The sequence below is a fragment of the Rhinoraja longicauda genome, chromosome 2, assembly GCF_053455715.1.
Source record: "Rhinoraja longicauda isolate Sanriku21f chromosome 2, sRhiLon1.1, whole genome shotgun sequence".
NCBI classification, from domain to species: Eukaryota; Metazoa; Chordata; class Chondrichthyes; order Rajiformes; family Arhynchobatidae; genus Rhinoraja; species Rhinoraja longicauda.
The window spans coordinates 69951771-69974248 of NC_135954.1; the positions used below are offsets into that span (position 1 = coordinate 69951771).

Below are 22478 nucleotides of genomic sequence, written 5' to 3' on the forward strand. Positions count from 1 at the left end.
AGCTGCTCCTTCAGCCCATCCTGTGCATGTTAATCAAGTTGGCTTTCTGGGTTAGTCTCATCTTCCTACCATTTGCCCATGTACCTCTAAACCCCTCCCATCCATATATCCATCCAAATGTTTTTGAAATTCATAATTTCAGTGCTTTATTTGTGGCGGTATGGATAGTGGGGTGTATGGCATCATGATAAAGTTTGAAACTAGATTTATAAACTTTTAATATTACAAAAAGGTTATAAAAGTTTAACAAATAAAATTTAATAACTAAATTCGGTGGTCAGGTTATAGGATGATGATCCACGCTAGACATCAACAGCAAGGAACGATATGAACCTTTTTGTCTACAAAAAAAACATAATTGCATCCAATTCTATAACTTCCTCTGGCAGTTCATTCCAGATACAGAGCATAGGCTGAGTGAGAAGGTTGCCCCTGAGTTCCCTCTTAAATCTCTCCCCTCTGACCTTAAATCTATGTTCTCTAGTTTTAGCATACTTTACTCAGGGAAAAAGACAGAGCATTCACTTTATCCATGCCCTTTAGTGGTGTTATGTATGCAATTGCACTTTTATACATTATAGTGGGCAATATAATGAAACACATCAGTTACAAAATTAATAGTCGACTGGTCAGGAGACACGAGTTCAAATCCCACCATTTGACGAATTTAAATTTAGTTAATTAAACACTCAGAGGCAAAAAACTATCAAATTATAGTAAAATCCCATTGACTGTTCCTGAGGAACAGAAATCTAGTCCACAGATGATTCCAGACCCATATCTTTGAATGTCTCTCTCTAATTGACCATCAAATCATCGATTTTAATGCTAGGTAGGATGTTCAAAATCATTGGAACACCATTTCTTGCCAAAATTTGAGACCCATTTGATAGCACAGTAGATTAAAATGGATTTTTCACATCAGTGCCCTTCATTCCCGAAGCAGGAAATAAGCATATGCAGATCAATTTTTGTATCAATACTTTGTGCATATATATTCATTCTATTAATTTGGATATCACTGCAAACATTCTGGAGTTGCAAGCAAACACAAGAAAACAGGTAGGATATATCACTGCAGCTCCACAGTTAAAGTGTATAAATTCAATTCCTAAACCAGATGTAGGATAAACAATGCATTGTTCTGAAATCACTGTACAGTAAACAGCCATTATTGTTGACGATAGGGGAAGGGGAATGGTGTTGTTATTGCCGATTGTCTGTTATAACCGAAATTGGGCAGAATGATGGGTGGAGGAGGAGGCGGTGCCGGTCGAGCAGGAAGTGGTCAAAGCCATCGCTGACAGCAAGAAGCAGCAGCAGGCGAGAGGGGAATAGCCCCAGGGAGAACAAGTGTCTCCTGTCAGTGGTGGTGGCCCAAAGAAAGCACTGTCCCCAGGGTTACAACATGAGCCACAACAACAGCTGTGTCACCGGACCGCAGTGCTCTAAACGGCTGGGGAGATGGTGAGAACTGGGGGTGGTCGGCAGGTCTGTCCACAATATCCAATATCAGCAATAAAGGGATCTGTTAAAACAAGGGTTTACTGTACTTGAGTAAAAGTTAATATAAATTAAAACTTAAATATATAATTCTACCAACAAAATCTATGAATAAATAGACCGTTTTGTATTCAACCAGTTGCAAGGGCTATTTGTTTCAGAATGGAATGTGGCAATATATGAAATCACTTCAAAATGTGAAGTGTTCGTAAAATGTAAAGAGATGCAAAGTGTATATTAAACTAAAACATAAACATGACTGTGAATTTTGGAATTGGGCTCTTTCTTTGTTTGAGAAGGAGTCTAGATTTAATAAGAAGTACCAATATTTATACAACTGCATCATTTGCTGATGTTTGTAAATGCTGATGATCTAAATGGATGCTGCTGTCTGCATTGTAAATGCTTTAATTGCACGGTATAGCTCTGTGTAACACAAGGATCTGCATTGAGAGAAGAGCCTTCAATTTGAGGTCCTTCGAACATGCCAATAAAATAAACACAAGCAAGCACAACACTGAAGAAATACTCACCCATTCTGCATTGCAGCAGTGGGATCATAGGTTAAAGCCATTCCAGTCTAAATAAAATAAACCAATATTTATAATTAGTTATCAAACTATACAATATCACAAAATAAATATAGTTATTTATCGCAAATCTTTGGAATTGAAATTTATACCCGATTGCTGGCACTGAATACAGGTAGAAAATAATATTTGCTCAATTGTCTTCAACGAAACCAATCTAATTTTATAAATAAATTACAATGCTCAGCCACAACAACATGTATTTTTAGTGCAAATTACTGATAACTACATTTAGTAAGAAATGGCTAATGATTCTATTAATTTAAAGATGTATTGAAGCCCTTTTATTGGAAGTTGCCCTGTACCAGCTTTTTACACTCAATTTTAAAACAATAGTCCCTTCATCGGAAACTACCTGCATGATAAAGAAAATTGACTGAGAGAAAACACGTGAAATGTGTATTGCTTCCACTCCAGCATTCAAATAACACAATAAAGTCTTACAGAAAGATTTATGTTGTGTCATGCTGGCAAGTGGGGCTTAAAAGCAGCCCCAATGAAAATGGTGAGAATCAGGACAAGCTCAGTTTGCTGGAGTCAGTCCTGCCACAAAGGGAGTGGCCTGTGGTTACTGAAGGCTATTAACTTCAACTCTGAGGTATCAGTGCAGGGATTCCTTTGCAGTGTCATGGGCCCAACACAATGTGTGTGGAAAAGAACTGCAGATGCTGATTTAAATCCACCAATACTGTGTTCTAAAATCATTATAATTTACGGCTTGAAAGGAAGCCATCCGACCCATCATATCCATGTCAGCGAACAACTGGAGAAGGATAACCCCACTTCCCAGCTCTTGGTTAAATGTCCTGAAGGGTATAGCAACAACTAAGCCTTGATCAGTGACTTCCTCTCTATTATAAATTCAGAAGTGATGTTTGCAACAGCCAAGGCAAACATTTGCAGGTAATGACCACCTCCATCAAGACAGAATATAAAACCATCCTTGATATTAAACAGCAATGCCATCATCAATTTTTTCAGGAGGAGCAGTAAGAGAGATAATCACCATTAGGCTGAAACTTAATTGGATCAGCCACGTTGATATAAATTTCACAACATCAGTTGCACAAGTTCAAAAGGCTGTTGGTCACCATCTTCTCAAGAGCATTAGAAAAGGACAATGAATGTCGGGTTCTCATTAGTGATGGCAAGGCATCAAGAATAAATAGATTTTGAGAGTAAAATAAATGGTTTGCTTGGCATAGTTTAATCTTAAAAGTGATAACGAGGAAAAGCATTGTTAAATTTGTTACTGAATACCATAGCATCTGTAAACACACTCACCTTTCCCTTACACTGTCAAAATTAAGTATTTTATCAAGATACTTGTGTTTCTGCAAATCTTGGCAGATACTTTGTTGCTGTTGAAGCATTCAAATGCTCAAAAAGAAGGATTTTTATTTAAATTGTGACGTTTCTTTAGGGAAAAGGGCATATCATTATTCTTGTTTTTACATGGAGCTGAGTCAGTTTATATACATCATCTCTGGGGATATTGTATATTTAAGCATAACTAGCTGGTTATGAAACTTACCTGTAACCTAACAACAGCATGACCCTCATCTGTCCTGGGTGCTAATTTATAACAAAGAGTGAGTGAAAACACACTGGAACATTACGCAGATGGATAAAAAATAATTCAGCTAAATAACCAGGAAATAGTTTTTTTTTGTCACTAGGCCATAACCCGGCTCACAGTTGACAGCAACAAAAAAAAAGAATGGAAACTGACATTGCACAAGGAAATTTTCAGTGAGCAAGATGATAACTTTTAACTTAAATTTAAACATTATCTAAACCAAACATATGCAATTAAAACAACCTTCAAAGGATCAAGCAGAATTTGTAAAAACATATTGGATGGAGGAGACCACAATAAGAAGCTTCAAGTATCACTAATCGTATTTAATCTTAAAGTATCACTAATGATGAAATCATCTAATTGTGAAAGTCCATGAAGCATAGTCAATGGTGAATATGGGATAGGAGTCATTTTATTGCTTGCACAGAGAGACAGGCTGTCAGACAATCACCAATCATCTTTACAATTGGATTAATTTAATTTTCTTAATATATCAAGCATATTTAATCTGGACTAGTATGATGTACGCCTACATAACACTGAGCACAAAATACATTTATTATTTCCACAATTCAATTATTCATGCCATGGATTTTTATAAGAAATATATTGCAGCCTGAACTCCTTTCACAAAACATCAGATGATGGACAGTTCAACATAAAACCTTCACATCTACACAAATAATTCATTCAAATTCCTCACACCTCCAATTTTATTATTGGCAGGATAAAATTCTGAAATGTTATATTTATCTGAGGTATGGGAGCACTTTCACCAGACAGGCTACAGTAATCCAAGAAAGTGGTCTGACAAATACCTTTTCAAGTGTGCAGTTGGGAAATAAATTATAGCCTTGCCCGTGTTGCAAGATTTTATGAACAAATAATTTTAATAAACTAATATTTTGCAAAAATGACCGAAGCATCTACCATGCTTCTACAAATCTACCCATCTGCAAATCACCCACTCCCTCACCTGTATCCACCTTCGACCCCTACCCAAAATGTCAAATAGAAATGTTCAGAAATGCTGCCTGACCCACTGAGTTACTCTAGCACTTTGTGCCTTTGTTTGTAAACCAGAATTCTTGGTTCCTTGTGTCTGCTGATCACTTGTCAGGCTTTGCCCCACCTCTCCCTTCTTTTCCTGCTCTCTCCCCTATACTCAGTCTGAGGAAGAGTCCTGACCTAAAACATCACCCTATCCACTTCCTTCCAGAGGCTGCCTAATCTGCTGAGTTCCTCCAGCATTTCTTTTCTTAGTTACTTACCTAAGCTGCAATCAAAATATATCATGACTCTTTCATCAGTTCTCTGCTTAAATCCTTTCAGAATTAGAATTCCCTCCCCAACAATGCTGAGTGCACCTTGACCAGGATGGCAGTGGTTCAAGTAAAGGGCTCAATACCAGGTGGAAGCACAGTGGTTCAGTTAGCAAGAATGTAGCCTCACAATGCCAGAGATCTCAATTCAACCTTGTGAACCTATCTTCAGTGGTGAGACAGTCGTGGAGAGAATCAACAGCTTCGTCTCTGATGATCTGTTCTTGGTCCAGCAAAATAGACAACATCTACAGCACCTTAACCACCAACGCACCTGCTCCCCCTCAAACCACCTGCCCCCCCTTATCCTGTCAGCCCCTGCCTCAGTTCTCCCCAATCTCCACCACCGACCTCTCTGACCTCTTCACAGGAATAAAAACTGCCACTCCTCCTCCTCCTCCTCCGACGCTGGCAACCTCAACATCCTCATCCTACTTGACCTCAGCGCCGCCTTTGACACCATAAATCACTCCATTCTCCTCACCCGACTTGAAACCTCCCTTAACATCACCGGCACAGCCCTATCCTGGTTCAAATCTTACCTCTCTGACAGACACCAGTTCATCTCCATTAACAACTGTAAATCCCCCACCGCTCCCCTCCCCCAAGGTGTCCCCCAAGGCTCAGTCCTTGGCCCCCTCCTCTTCATCCTCTACCTGTTCCCCCTTGGTCAATTAATCCGCCGTCATGGTCTCAACTTCCACTGCTTCGCCGATGATATCCAGCTCCTCATCTCCACCAAGTCAATCTCCTCCACCACACACTCTACACTGACAAACTGCATTACTGAAATAAAATCTTGGCTTCAATCAAACTTCCTCAAACTCATTTGCAACAAATCTGAAATCATCATCATTGGTCCAAAAATGCTCACCAAATCCACCCAAAACTTCATCCTCAACATTGATGGTCTCCCAGTATCCACCTCACCTCACCTCACATCCGGAATCTTGGAATCATCCTTGATCAAACCCTCTCCTTCGACAAACACATCAAACACATCACAAAGACAGCCTTCTTCCACCTCAAAAACATTGCCCGTCTCCGTCCATCCCTCTCCTCCACAGCTGCAGAAACCCTCATCCACGCCTTCATCACCTCCCGTCTGGACTACTGCAACAGCCTCCTCTATGGCGCACCCTCAAAAATCATCAATAAACTTCAATACATTCAAAACTCCGCTGCCCGTCTACTCACACACACCTCGATCCGTGACCATATCACCCCCGTCCTTTATAAACTCCACTGGCTCCCCATCCCCCAGAGAATCCAGTACAAAATCCTCCTCATAACCTACAAAGCCCTCCATAACCTGGCCCCATCCTACCTGACCGACCTCCTCCACAGGCACACTCCCACCTGCACCCTCCGCTCTGCCGCTGCCAATCTCCTATCCCCCCACATCCGGACTAAACTCAGATCCTGGGGGGACAGGGCTTTCTCCATCGCTGCTCCCACCCTATGGAACTCACTACCCCAAACCGTTAGGTCTCACCTGTTCAGTACTGCCTTCAACCACTGAAGGTCACCTCACCTTCTGTCTCCTTTCTCTGTTCATTTATTTATTTACTTATTTATCTATTTATTCATGTCCCCTATGTTCTCAAAATCTCTGTAAAGCGTCTTTGAGTATATGAAAAGCGCTATATAAATAAAATGTATTATTATTATTATTATTATATTGAAGCAAATACAAAGCAAGCTCACCAATGCCTCTACTTCTTAAGAAGTTTGAGAAAATTCAGCATGTCATTGAATACTCTTATCGCACTTCTGCAAGTTAAAAGTGGGTAGCATCGAGACTGGTTGCCTCGCAGCATAGTTCGGAATAAAGTAGACTGCAGAAAGTAGACTATTGCCTGGTCCATCACGGGTATTGACTTCCCCACAAAAGGGATCACGGGAAACGCTGCATCAAGAAGGCAGAAAATATCAAAGACCCACACCACCTTGGGCACGCTGTCATCTCACTGCTCCCATTTGGAAGAAAGGACAGGAGCTTGAGAACTGTTACTTCTGGATTGATGAATAAGTTCATCAACCTTCAGGTTATACCATCCTGCACAACCCCAACAATCGTACCTCATCATGGCACTATTATGGATTTTGCACTAAAGTTGCACAGAATATTTTGCTTTGCACTATCATTGTCTGGTTTACCTAGAATAACTGATAATTTATTGTCTATTTATTTGTTGTGTTTAATCTGCCTGTAAAGCTCCCAGTGCATATCACAGTTAAACACTCATGACTCCTGACCTTGATTGCACTTTGTGTGGAAATTATACTTTCGCCCTATTGCTGTGTGCATTTCCTCCAGGGGCTCGAATTTCCTCCCATAGATTAGTTGGCAAATATATATTGCCCCTCGTGCGTAGATAAGAGAAAAATTCTTGAGGATTCTTGGAGGAAGAGTAGAAAGAATGCAACATAATCAGCTTGCTGCCAAACTGGGATGCAGCTTTGCAGCTAATGCTCAATTGTTAACACACAAATGCCCCAATTAAATGTTCCCCAGATAGAAGTTCAATCTCTCCACCTCTCCCTGTCCACCTCAGCTAAGCTGCATAAAGGGATTACCATATGTACTGATCCAATGCCGACTGATATCTAGAGAGCTGCTTCTATTCTTTGGATCATCTGGCTTCCTGGACATGGTGTGCTAGGACCTTGGTCTTACACCTGGTCTCCACAATCACTACATTCCCTCTTGAATGGTTTGTTTAGTAGCTATTCCTCAAGGACAGCTCAAGAAGAATGATCAGACGACAAAGTCGTAGTCAAGATGCTGGAGGAGGGAGAAGATTGACATCTGTAGGCTGCAAAGAGACATGTCAGATCCTTCCAAGATATTCAGAAAATAATATTCCAACAACTGCAGAACAACATTGCAGGAGGAATCTGCAGTTCAATGAGGACATGCTCAAAGATGTCCTACATATTACAGGAGAACTCTGACCTCACAGCTGTGGCTTTGCCTGTGGTTGCCAAGCTGGAAATATCTGCATACGTTGGAGGAAGATGTAGATTTGGAGACAGATGTAGAGTAGGAGGAGACGACTGGGGAAGGTAGAGGAAGCAGTACTGGGTATCGGTTCTCTGGCTGGTCTGTTCACAGTTAATTCATTGGACAATATATACTACAACAAAAAAATCAATTTTTATCCATCAGAAGTCAATGACTTGCTTTCCCACTGCGAAACATAAGTGTCCAGTTTTGCACGATGTCAAAATAAAGAGAATGTAAATTTAACATTCTAAACTAAATGTGTACACCTATTAAAGCTGAGCTTATGCAATAGATGTCTGAACTCTATAACCGTGCTCTGCCATTGGGTATCAGTTGATTAAGCTGAAAAGGAAGAAGGGACATCAGCTATTTGATATTGCATCATGATTGGGTCCTCAGTTTTAAAAGTTGAAATTATTTCCTTGCTGGAAAGGATGGGTATGACACTTTACAAAATGTGTTCTGCAAAGCTGGTTTCTCTCCTCTCTGTGCTCCTTGACAATGAATCTCTACTTTAAGGCCTGTTTGCAAATGCACAAATATTTCATTATGCATAATGTATTAGCATCATTCTGGTCCAAACAAAATGGCCTACTTATTTTAACATCATGTTAAATTTGCTGGCGAGCAACCACGCCTGTCTGATTGACATTCATGACCAGTTGCAGCCGCATTACATTCCCTTCATGAAAAGGATATTATTTAAAAAAATTACAAATGTACTAAAGTAAATGCCAACATGGTTCACAGGCCACGAATCCTGATATCACTGCCACAAGCAGGCAACAGCAGTTTTGACTGCTGCCAACTCCAGGGCCATGGAAGAATAGGTTAATCACACGCGACAGAATCACAGAATAATTACAACATAATGGGAGACCATTGGGTCTGGCAAGTCCACATGTTCTATTGAAGAGGACATCAATTGCTGGAGTAACTCAGCAGGTTAGGCAGCATCTCTGGAGAACATGGATAGGTGACGTTTCAGGTCACCTATCCATGTTCTCCAGAGATGTCTGACCTACTGAGTTACTCCGGCACTTTGTGTCCTGTTATGTGTTAACTAGCATCTGCTGTTCTTTGTTTGGCCTTCTGCTTGCTTTCAATTAGGTACTAACTGTTCACAATTGTCTGGACTCATATTTTATCAGAATAACTAATGTAGAATCATTTTGTTTCACGAGTTTATGCTGACCATATCTGCTCTTTATTTTCCTCTGTGTTCAGTTTTTCATTGTCAACCACAAATGTCAATAGATATAGCAAAAGCATCTAAACTTTACTGCAGTAGATGTCATGTATATTTCATGAAAGGTGCTGAAATAGCAAAAAATGGGAGCTGTATCAAGCTTATCAATCTTAAGAGTCATAGTGATGTTAAACACACCGAACAAATGCAAAGCAGCAGTTAAGAAAATAAACAATGGGGATTAAACTAAATAGCCAAATCAATACTAAACAGGTCAAATCAATAATGTAATGGTCAGAGGGAGTAATAATAAATCTTTTCAATGTCATATTCTGACTGCACCTTGATTTCTGCAAACTATTCTGGCCTTCAGGAAATAAATGTTAGAGTGAGTGCAGTCTCAAAACTGATCCTTGCTAACAGGTCTGAAGCATTCAAGAATAGATGGAAAAACATCAGCCATTAACCCAGAAAGGAAGCATCTGGCAGGTAGTTTTATAAATTACGGTGACCCATGGACCCATTGGATCCAAACCTCTCCTGCATTGATAAACTTCTAAACACAATTTCATTTACCTCAAAAGCGCTCAGCAAGATCCCAAGGTCGAGGGCCGCCGCCGGGCCTGGCAAGCCTCCCCCAACTGTGCACGCGCGGTTACTGGGCCCAGCAACCCTCCCCCAACTGATGACCCGTGGACCCGTTGCCGGCTGGGGAGTCTCCCCTGGGGCCGAGGGTGGAGAGGAAAGGGGAGAGGAAAGGGGAGAGGGAGCCACTCACCCCGGCCCCGTGCAGCCATCGCGGCGGCCAGCAGTAGGAGAGCGGCCGCAAGGCGCTGCCGCACGTTCGACCTGCCAGCGGCCATCTTCTTTGACCCTCTGCTGCTACGCTGCACCACGGGAGGAAGGTCAGGCACGGGGCACGCCTGGGCAGGCGCCAGTCCTCCTGGCACTGCTGCGCAGGCGGGGGGAGCGCATTTGTTAAAGTTTATAAAGTTAATTACTTTTAAAATGTAACAAAACTTGATATTGCACACCCCAGGTGAATGATGAATAAGATGGGCCTAAAATTATTGCGCTATCGTGTATCGTTTTGGCTGTTTTACGGGAACACGCATACATACATACAAGATGAGAGTTTTAGTTATATAATATATATATATATATCCCAAACCTTATTTTAATTTGTTACACCAGGACTTGGTTTCAAACTACAAAATGGAAATGTTATCATTTTCATACAAAGAGAGAATGCATGGAATATACCTGCAGTCAGAATATTGGAGACAGAACACAGCTGCTACAATGGAGAAAGAAAGTTAGACTCTCTCTTTCTGGATAGTTAAATTAACACTGGGCAAATAGCTACTATCATCTGCAACAACTTTTTCCATTTTGTATGCAAGGATCGTGGTAGTTATTAATTCTCCCAATTATAATTGTAAAGATTTCTGTACTGTTCACTGACACACTGCACAATAGAGTTCTTCTGCAATTACGTTGAATTAAGAAAGCCACAACAAAACATTTGGCAGAAACGATTGCATGAGAGGTAAATCAGTTAGAAAACGTGTTTTTTTCAAATTGCCCTGCTACACACTGAGCACTGCAAATATGTCTTCCTCTGCTTGTGGAATGTTTCCGTATCTGTGTAAGTAATTAGGTTGCGGATCTCACTTTCAGTCCTCTTGTGAGTTTAAAATCGTCATAAACTTAAAATGGACACCCTGCTAGACCGCCTCCTATGAGGAAAGGAACTGATAAATGCTGCCAGTATTTTTTCTGTGGAAATACAGTTTACTGTCAACGTGCACCATAATTGGATTTTGCACAAGGAGGAGATTGGAAGAAGTGTTCCAGGAGGATCAGATGACAGATAAATCAGACCATCTGCACCTGACATTATGCCAAGTAGCATATCTATGGAGCCAGACACTCTACTTGGCAATGGCCAAGGGAACTGCCTCCACAGCAACAGGGTAAGCAGTAAGATATTTGCGAAGCTGTACCATCTGCTACAAAGAGTGCAGCTAACATTCATCAAAGGGACAGCACTATTAACAGAGTGTCAAGATCACTTCATTCCTCAGCTTTCCCAGAAGCAATTCTTCTCAAGCCAATATTTGTAATGTCAACCAAGTGTGGCACAGCTGTATCAACGTTAGCAGCAGGAGCTGGTCACAGTCACTTGAAGCACACACCACAACACAGAATTACAGGGACCATTCAAAGATTCACACCACAGCCATTCTGGCAGCTACTTGTTGTCACAGCTTGCAAACCTGCTTGCAAACATTGGTGTATACACAGCAGGGTGCTGGCTCGTGGTAGGGGTGTGCACATGGGGGTTTGGAGATTTATCTATAGCTGGAGGTCTAATCTTGTTGGAATTCAATGAATGAAGATTGTGTAGGAATGTTTGCTACAACCAATAACCCAAGAACAGAGTTTGTAATAACAAGGTACAGTGCAGTTGATGTTTCAATGGTGGGGTTTGAGAGGGGGAATAGCAGTACCAACAGGAAGATTAGTACTAGCTGCAACTATCTGGATAGAAAGTTGGTTGACAGACAGAAAGCAAAGAGTGGGGATAAATGGGTCCCTTTCAGAATGGCAGGCAGTGACTAGTGGGGTACCGCAAGGCTCGGTGTTGGGACCGCAGCTATTTACAATATACATCAATGACTTGGATGAAGGGATTAAAAGTACCATTAGCAAATTTGCCGATGATACAAAGCTAGGTGGCAGTGTGAACTGTGAGGAAGATGCTATGAGGTTGCAGGGTGACTTGGACAGGTTGTGTGAGTGGGCGGATGCATGGCAGATGCAGTTTAATGTAGATAAGTGTGAGGTTATCCACTTTGGTGGTAAGAATAGGAAGGCAGATTATTATCTGAATGGTGTCAAGTTAGGAAAGGGGGATGTACAACGTGATCTGGGTGTCTTAGTGCATCAGTCACTGAAAGGAAGCATGCAGGTACAGCAGGCAGTGAAGAAAGCCAATGGAATGTTGGCCTTCATAACAAGAGGAGTTGAGTATAGGAGCAAAGAGGTCCTTCTGCAGTTGTACAGGGCCCTAGTGAGACAGCACCTGGAGTACTGTGTGCAGTTTTGGTCTCCAAATTTGAGGAAGGATATTCTTGCTATTGAGGGCGTGCAGCGTAGGTTTACTAAGTTAATTCCCGGAATGGCGGGACTGTCATATGTTGAAAGACTGGAGCGACTAGGTTTGTGTACACTGGAATTTAGAAGGATGAGAGGGGATCTTACCGAAACGTATAAAATTATTAAGGGGTTGGACACGTTAGAGGCAGGAAACATGTTCCCAATGTTGGGGGAGTCCAGAACCAGGGGCCACAGTTTAAGAATAAGGGGTAGGCCATTTAGAACAGAGATGAGGAAAAACTTTTTTAGTCAGAGAGTTGTGAATCTGTGGAATTCTCTGCCTCAGAGGGCAGTGGAGGCCAATTCTCTGAATACATTCAAGAGAGAGCTAGATAGAGCTCTTAAGGATAGCGGAGTCAGGGGGTATGGGGAGAAGGCAGGAATGGGGTACTGATTGAGAATGATCAGCCATGATCACATTGAATGGCGGTGCTGGCTCGATGGGCCGAATGGCCTTCTCCTGCACCTATTTTCTATTCTATTGTCTATTATCTCTTCCTTCCTCTCCCAATAGATGTGAGTATCTAAATTGAAATTTAGAAACAAGTGATGTGTTTGAACTTTCAGAGTCCCTTCACCATCTTCTTGCTCCACATCGACACAACTCTTAACCTCAATCCCAGACTCTAATTCAATCTTGTCCCACGTATTAAATTTCTTATAAATGTTTTAAAAAGTTAAATTTGAGATTCAAGTTTCGGGATCACATGCTGTGATAACTCAATTTGGCCAGAACTCCTGAATGCTGCACTTGATCAACATTGTATTGACGTCAAGGGCAATAGCTGTCACCTTATGTGGGAATTCAGTTCTTTGTGTTAAAGATGGCTGAAAGTGAGTGAACATGGCAAAACCCATTTAGTGCTTGGATATTGGCGAGCTAGTAACAATTGACAGTGCTGTTGATAACATAACACAGAAATCAATTATAATGAGCAGATAATCTGCATCAGTGATCTGTTTTTATGATATAAATACTATTTTGTATGCTCCCCTCCTCCATGTTTGAGAGAGTCCTGTAGAATTTGTTTAAGTGTTGAGCTTCAGACTAAAGTCTCAAATTAAAAGCAGTCCTATGCTTTTAAAACTGCTGGATATTTACCCAAGATTTTGTAGTTGAAATTCTGAAGTAAGGTTAATTCACAACTTTGGATATAAGGCACTAAAAACTCAAATTGTCTGGGTTTTGAGGTAGCTGAAGAATCCTATTCAGGGTCCACTGGCACTGCCAAAGATGGGACAGATTGCGCACAATGGAGTGGATGTGTGAATGCACTTCTTCCACATTCTCTTCATGGCCTCTGAATATAGAGGATCACAGGTCAGGAATTCCCATAAGTTGAAAACATTTTTTTCAAGGAGACCTTAACACCATTAAGGAGTTTTCGCTGTCCTGCTGAAACCATTTGCCTGAATGAAGCAAGGTGAGATCACAGCTGCTGGATAGACTGTGGGATTAGTTTGAAATCCTGGTCTTCAAACACACGTTCCCTCGGTCAGCCAAAGACGACTCTGGCACACCAGTGGCAATGGTAAATTTCATCTTTAATGTCCTTTTTTGCTGAGAGGTGGCTCTAAAGGTATGAAGAAATGATCCAAGCTCAGGGGGGTGTCATTGTTCATCTTGATGAAACAGTATTGTGTGGCGGGAGGGTTGAAGACCTCTGTCGTTTGGATGTTTAGTGTGAGGCTCATTTTTTTTCATTTGCTTCAGTGGAGGAGTCAATAATGATTTAGAAATTAAGCTTCCAACCTGCATATATAATTTGATAACTAAAATTGGACCAATATAGTTCTTGGACTGAAAGTACAAGTTGAAGATTCCCATTCCACCTTCAATTTAACTCCATTCCAACAGGAAGCTTATGGAGAGAAGCTGCACGTCACCCATTCCTTCTCTCCCGAGATGCTGCCTGACCTGCTGAGTTACTCCAGCATTTTGTGAATAAAAACCTTCGAGCTGCACTATTGTAGTGAGGAAGATGAGAAGACGTTTTGTGATGATGATGCAGCATTGCTGCTCTGAATTAAATTGGGACCATAGTGGACTATATTGGTTAGGGTCACCACTTGTCTGTAGCAATGTGAAAATGGTAACACATTTCTGAGGACAGCTAAATTCGTAAAGAATTCTCCATAATGTTTCCCACTTGAAGAAGTTAGAGGAATTTGAGAGGTTTCAAACGCCAAGTACAGGAATAGTGGATTTATTTTCCTTGTATTTGTCACAAGGTGAAAATCACATCCATGGTATCTCAGCATTGCATAATGTTAATTGGCATTTAACATTAATCTGTTCACTGAGATTTTCTGCTTGAATTTTTGTAGAACAATTCAAAGGTCTGACGCAGGGAGCAAGTGTGAACACTGAGCTGAAACCAAGATCTTCAGCGCCCACTTTATGAAATGATACATAGTCACAACAAAGCACACAAGGATTCTACATACTGTACAGATGCTCCCCGGCTTATGATGCTTCGATCTACGATATTTCGACTTTGTGATGGTGCAAACGGCAGCGACCATTAGCAAGCCGCAGCTCGCTTCCGGCCACGTGATCAGGTGCATTAAATGCATTTCGATATACGATATTTTCGGTTTTCGATGGGTTTCTCGGAACGTAACCCCATCGTAAGTTGAGGAGCACCTGTATTCAGAATTTGTTCTGCACAACAACAATTACATGTTTAATAGTTTTATTCTATTAAATTTTAACAATGATGCATCACCAATGAAATTTGTAAATGTATGTAAACATGGCCTCACCATCATAATGCTTGGACCATCAGTTTCTGTCATTTGCATGAGAATTACTCTCTGTTAATAAATCTCTGCTTATTCTAATAAATAATACCAATTGTTATATTTGTAACCTTATTTGAGAGTTAGGCTAGTGTAAGGAACATGTCAATTACATAAGGAGAAACTGACAGAAAACATATATTTAAGCACCATTTTCACCACCTCAGGATCTCTCGAAGTACTCAACAGCCAAATAAATACTTTAAAACTAGTTGCGATTTGTAATTTGTTACAACCAATTTGTTACAACCAATATCTGTATAGCCAGCAAACGGTAAATGCCCACATAATTTGTTTTAGTGATTTTAACATAAGAACCTAAGTAGGACCAAGAGTATTCCTACTGAACCCACATTAAGGAATTCACCATTTATCAACATCAAGGTTGATGTTTAATCTCAGTATCAATTTTCTGTATATTCCTTCAGTACCTGAAAACCTATTGATCTTTGCATTGTATATATTCAGCAACTAAGGCTTCAAAGACCTCTTTGGATAGAGAATTCCAAAATAACTACTCTTTGAGAATTTGAGAGAAGAATTAAGTGAGAGGGAATTAAAACTGGAAGTGGAAATGAGAAATGTAAGAAGAATTTCTTTAAAAACAAAAGACAAGCAGCAAATAACGTTATATTTAAAAGAGAGGTTTAAGAGCAATGTATCTAAATGTATGCTACATCAGCAACAAGGTAGATGTATTAATGACACAGATAGTGGCAAATGGGCATAAACTAATTGCTATGACGGAAACATAGCGACAGAATGATCAAAGCTAGGACATAATTATTCCAGATATTCAACATTTATAATGGCCTGCAAAAAGGAAAAGCTTATGGAGTTACATCTTTAATAATCGACTCCAGCATCTTCCTCACTACTGATGTCAGGCTAACTGGTCAAAAATTCCCTGCTTTCTCTCTCCCTCCTTTCTTGAAAAGTGAGATAACATTAGCCACCCTCCAATCCACAGGAACTGATCCAGAATCTATAGAACATTGGAAAATGATCACCAATGCATCCACAATTTCTGGAGCCTGCTCCTTGAGTACCCTGGGATGCAATCCATCAGGCCCTGGGGATTTATCAGCCTTCAGTCCCATCAGTCTACCCAACACCATTTTCTGACTAATGTGAGTTTCCTTCTGTTCCTCCATCACCCTAGGTCCTCTGGCCCCTAGTACATCTGGGAGATTGTTTGTGTCTTTCTTATGAAGACAGAACCAAAGTACCTGTTCAACTCATCTGCCATTTCCTTGTTCCCCATAATAAATTCATCTGTTTCTGTCTTCAAAGGACCCACATTTGTCTTAACTAATTTTTTCCTCTTCACATACCTAAAGAATCGTTTACTATCCTCCTTTATATTCTTGGCTAGCTTACCTTTGTACTTCATCTTTTCTCCCCGTATTGCCTTTTTAGTTACCTTCTGTTGATCTTTAAAAGTTGCCCAATCCTCTGGCTTCCCGCTCATCTTTGCTATGTTATACGTCTTCTCGTTTATTTTTATCCTGTCCTTGACTTCCCTTGTCAGCCAAGGTCACCTCTTACTCCCCTTAGAATCTTTCTTCTCCTTTGGAATGAAATTATCCTGCATCATCTGGATTATTCCCAGAAATACCTGCCATTGTTGTTCCACCGTCATCCCTGCTTGGCTCCCTTTCCAGACAACTTTGGCCAGCTCCTCCCTCATGCCTCCAGAGTCCCCTTTGTTCAACTACAATACTGACACTCCCGACTTTAACTTCATCCTTTCAAATTGCAGATTAAAACTTGCCATATTATGGTCACTACCTCCTAATGGTTCCTTTACCTTGAGTTCCCTTATCAAATCCGGTTCATTACACAACACTAAATCCAGAATTGCCTTCTCCCTGGTAGGCTCCAGTACAAGCTGCTCTAAGAATCAATCTCAGAGGCACTCTACAAACTCCCTTTCTTGGGGTCCAGTGCCAACCTGATTTTCCCAGTCAAAATGCATGTTGAAATCTCCCATAACCACCGTAGCATTACCTTTGTTACATGATAATTTTAACTCCTGATGCAACTTGCACCCTATCTCCAGCTACTGTTTGGGGGCCTGTAGATAACTCCCATTAGGGTCGTTTTACTCTTACAATTTATCAGTTCTATCCACAATGACTCTACATCTTCTGATTCCTGTTACCCTTTGCAAGGGACTGAATTTCATTCCTTTCTAACAGAGCCACCTCACCCCCTCTGCCCACCTGTTTGTCTTTTCGATAGGACGTATACCCCTGAATATTCAGTTCCCAGCTCTGATCCTCTTGCAGCCATGTCTCTGTAATTCCCACAAAATCATACTTACCAATTTCTAACTGAGCCTCAAGTTCATCCACTTTATTTCTTATACTTCGCGCGTTCATATATATGACTTTTAATTCGGTATTCACCTCTCCTCTCCTACCAGTTCCTATTTCACCTGACCTTACTCTCTTATCCCTTCTTGAATTTTCCATCCCATTAATTCAGGTGCCTTCCTTAACTTTTCCTGTACTCTCTTCCCCTTTAACTCCATCCCCATGCTCCCAATTTGTCAACCCCCTTTAGTTCTTAGGGCTAAGGGAATCAAGGGATATGGGGAAAAAGCCAGAACGGGGTACTGATTTTGGATGATCAGCCATGATCATATTGAATGAAGGTGCTGGCTCGAAGGGCTGAATGGCCTACTCCTGCACCTATTTTCTATGTTTCTCTGTTTCTAATTGTTTTTCCCCCTCTTGCTTGCTTTTTACAATAAACTCTAACAGATTTGTCAAATATAATTCCTCTTCTATTGATTCATGTGGATTCTGCCCAATCCTATTACTATTTAATAGGTGCTTTGTTACTATTTCCTTAATATTCTGGACAAGGCACTGAAATTGATGTCAAGGGAGAAACATAATGTCAGGATAACTGGTCGAAAGATTCCTGTTTCTTTTTCCCTCCTTTCTTAAATACTAGAAATACATTCAAGTCTTTGGCACCATCTCGAATCTTTTCCATTTTGGAAGATGACAACTAATGCAGTCACTTTCTCCATGATCTCCTTCAAAACACAATGATGCAGGTCATGATGTCCTAGAAATGTGGGTTTTTTGCAGTCTCATTAACTTACTCATGACACTAATTTCAGATTGAACTAAATCACTTTCAATTTTTACATAAAGCTCTTTCATATTATCATCATTGTTACAAATGGCCTCTAAACCACCAAATCTTTAATTAACCCATTTTAATCCCCAAACTACATCCAAAATAACCTGTTCCCACGAAGGTAGGCACAAAATGCTGGAGTAACTCAGCAGGTGAGGCAGCGTCTCTATAGAGAAGGAATGGGAGACGTGTCAGGTCGAGACCCTTCTTCAGACTGATAGACAATAGACAATAGACAATAGGTGCAGGAGTAGGCCATTCGGCCCTTCGAGCCAGCACCGCCATTCAATGTGATCATGGCTGATCATTCTCAATCAGTACCCCGTTCCTGCTTTCTCCCTATACCCCCTGACTCCGCTATCCTTAAGAGCTCTATCTAGCTCTCTCTTGAATGTATTCAGAGAATTGACCTCCACTGCCCTCTGAGGCAGAGAATTCCACAGATTCACAACTCTCTGACTAAAAAAGTTTTTCCTCATCTCGGTTCTAAATGGCCTACCCCTTATTCTTAAACTGTGGCCCCTGGTTCTGGACTCCCCCAACATTGGGAACATGTTTCCTGCCTCTAACATGTCCAACCCCTTAATAATCTTATACGTTTCGATAAGATCCCCTCTCATCCTTCTAAATTCCAGTGTATACAAACCTAGTCGCTCCAGTCTTTCAACATATGACAGTCCCGCCATTCCGGGAATTAACCTAGTAAACCTACGCTGCACGCCCTCAATAGCAAGAATATCCTTCCTCAAATTTGGAGACCAAAACTGCACACAGTACTCCAGGTGCGGTCTCACTAGGGCCCTGTACAACTGCAGAAGGACCTCTTTGCTCCTATACTCAGGGCAGGGGGCGGGACAAAGATAGAATGTAGTCGGAGACTGAGACTAGTGGGAGAACTGGGAAGGGAGAGGTGATAGAGAGGGAAAGCAAGAGCTATCTGAAGTTAGAGAAGTTAACGTTCATACTGCTGGGGTGTAAACTACCCAAGCGAAATATGAGGTGCTGTTCCTCCAAATTGCACTGGGCCTCACCCTGACAATGGAGGAGGCTCAGGACAGAAAGGTCAGATTGGGAATGGGAGGGGGTGTGTTGAAGTGCTGAGCCACCGGGAGATCAGGCAGGTTAAGACGGACTGAGCGGAGGTTTTCAGCTAAACGATCACCGAGCCTTCGCTTGGTCTCGCCGATGTAGAGAAGTTGACACCTGGAACAGCGGACAGAGTAGATGAGGTTGGAGGAGGTGCAGGTGAACCTCTGCCTCACCTGGAAAGACTGTTTGGGTCCTTGGATGGAGTCAAGGGGGGGAGGTAAAGGGACAGGTGTTGCCAGTAGTGGAGGTGGAGGTGGCGGAAATGTTGGAGGATAATTTGTTGTATGCGATGTTTGATGGGGTGGAAGGTGAGGACAAGGGGGAGTCTGTCCTTGTTATGAATGGGGGGAGGGGGAGCAAGAGCGGAGCTGCCGGATAGCGAGGAGACCCTAGTGAGAGCCTCATCTATAATGGAAGAGGGGAACCTGGTTTGGAACACCTCATCCCGGGGCGCAGATGGGGCATAGACGGAGGAATTGGGAGTAGGGGATAGAGTCTTAACAGGAAACAGGGTGGGAAGAAATGTAGTTAAGATAGCTATGTGAGTCAGTAGGTTTGTAGTAGATGTCAGTCAATAGTCTGTTTCCTGTGATGGAGACAGTGAAATTTAGAAACGGTAGGGAGATGTCGGAGATGTTCCAAGTGAATTTGAGAGCAGAATGTAAATTAGTTGTGAAGTTGATGAAGTCAGTGAGTTCTGCATGGATGCAGGAGGTAGCACCAATGCAGTCGTCAATGTAGCAGAGGTAGAGTTCGGTGTTAGGGCCAGTGTACGTCCGTAACAGGGATTGTTCGACGTACCCTACAAAGAGGCAGGCATAGCTAGGGCCCATGTGAGTGCTCATAGCTACGCCTTGGATTTGGAAGAAGTGGGAGTAGTCGAACGAGAAGTTGTTGAGGGTAAGGACCATTTCTGCTTGGCGGAAGAGAGTTTTGTTAGATGGAAATTGGCTGGTTCTGCGGTCGAGGAAGAAATGGAGGGCTTTAAGACCCTCCTGGAGGGGGATGGAGGTTTAGAGTGACTGGACATCCATCGTAAAGATGAGGGAGTGGGGGCCTGGAAAACGGAAGTCATTGAGGAGACAAAGAGCGTGTGAGGTGTCTTGGACATAGGTAGGGAGGGATTGGACCAGGGGGGGTTAGGATGGAATCGAGGTATTTGGAAATTAATTCAGTGGGACATGAACAGTGTGCCAGGACAGGCTGGGTCTGCCAGGACAGTTCTGTTTGTGGATTTTGGGGAGAAGATAAAATTGGGCCGTGCGGGGCTGGGAACGATAAGGTTGGAGGCTTCAGAGGGCTGAGAGCTGGAAGTGATGAAATCAGTAATGGTGTGTGATATTAAGGTCTGGTGCTCGTCTGTGGGGTCATGGTCCAAGGATAAGTAGGAGGATCTGAGAGTTGTCGCCTGGCCTCAGTCCAGTAGAGGTCAGAGCGCCAGACTACCACAGCACCTCCCTTGTCGGCGGGTTTGATTATCCAGTCGGGGTTGCCGCAGAGTGAGCGGAGGGCTGTTCCCTCATTGGGTCCACAGCATATTATTTATAATTAGAAAAACTATTCTTTTTGCATTCCATGAATTCATCTTTTACACTGGTACTACTAACTTAATTTGCCCCTTCTGTAACTGCAGATATTGGAAATCTGAAATAAAAGCAGAAAATGCTAGAAACATTCAGCAGGTTAGGCAATGATTCAGATCAAAGACCTTTCATTAGAACAGTTATGATGAAGTGTCTTTGAATTGAAACATTAATTCTGTCTTCTCATCGATGCTGACTGACCTGCTGAGTGTTTCCAGCATTTTCTGTTTTTATTGGCCAGTTTATGTGCACATTATTCTCATGATTATGACACTAACCTTGGTATGTGCACCTTTAGTTTCCAGATGTATACTGAACTCTGCTTTACCAACAATGTTTATAAGCCTACAAACAACTCGCTCCAATACTTTCTACCCCTTGATGTTTTTAACCCCATCCAAATTTATTCTATTTATCAATTTTCTGAACTGAGGTCCTTCCTCTTTGCTGCCATTCTTTAATGTTAGTGCAACCCTGCCTTCCTTTCTTATTTTTTTACTTCTAAAAAGAAGCTATCCTGGATTATTTCATTCAGGATAATATATAATAGTGAAAAATAATACTTATTTAATAATATAAAATAATATTTATTTATTTCTGTTTGCATGATCAGTTCGCACATCATGGCATGCATGCTGTTTTCATTCAAATAATGAGTCCTCAATTTTGATTATTCACCATATTTTCCTTTTCTCATTCTATCTGGAAGTATATGATTATGTCTGCTCTGTCTGTTCTTGGTAGACTCTGATTATTAACCATTTTGCTATACTGTATGATTGCTTTGCCCTTTCTCTTTCTGAACCTACTCTCATGTGAACTTAAGCTTCATGGCCCCACCCTCTGCCCACTTGCATCTTTGTCCCCATCCCCATCCCACCTTGACCTTTCCCTTATTTAGTTTAAAGCCTTCTCTGCACACGTTATTGATTTGTCAGATTTTGAAATCAGAAATTGTAAAATCCTGCACAAGTGCATTCCTGGATTTAGCTCAAATCTACTTTAGTCCATAAGTCATAGGAACAGAATTAGGCCACTTAGCCCATCAAGTCTACTCTGCCATTCAATCATGGCTGATCTATGTTTCCCTCTCAACCCCATTCTCCGGCCTTCTCCTCGTAAACTTTAACACCCTTATTAATCACCAGAGGGCGCCGTACGATGGCTGCCTCACCAACGGTCTGTCTTGTCTTTTTCATTCTTTGTGTTTTTAGTTTGTTGTAAAATGTATGTTTTAGTGTATCTTTAGTTTTGTATTATGTGAGGGGTGGTGGCAGGGTGTGGGGGCAACTTTTTAAATATCTTTCCTCGACGGAGATGCGACTTTTTCCGTGTCGTATCTCCGTCTGCACTGTGACCTAACATTGTGGAGCTGGCGGCCTCTTGCTGGGACCTCAAAAATACCCAATGACTTGGCCTCCACAACCATCTGTGGTAATGAATTCCACAGCTTCACCATCCTCTGACTAAAGAAATTTCTCCTCATCTCC

The 22478-nt window shown here is 41.6% G+C and overlaps 1 protein-coding gene across 6 annotated transcripts in view; it reads right to left on the reverse strand.

Moving 5' to 3' along the window:
- The window catches only part of LOC144605442 (RNA-binding motif, single-stranded-interacting protein 3), a 1037045-nt gene that overhangs the window by 78681 nt on the left and 935886 nt on the right, over window positions 1-22478 (reverse strand). For all 6 annotated transcript variants that reach the window (XM_078420726.1, XM_078420737.1, XM_078420711.1 and 3 more), the window contains one exon: window positions 2037-2083. In XM_078420726.1, the coding sequence (XP_078276852.1) occupies window positions 2037-2083 (47 nt within the window). The remainder of the gene's footprint in view (window positions 1-2036; window positions 2084-22478) is intronic.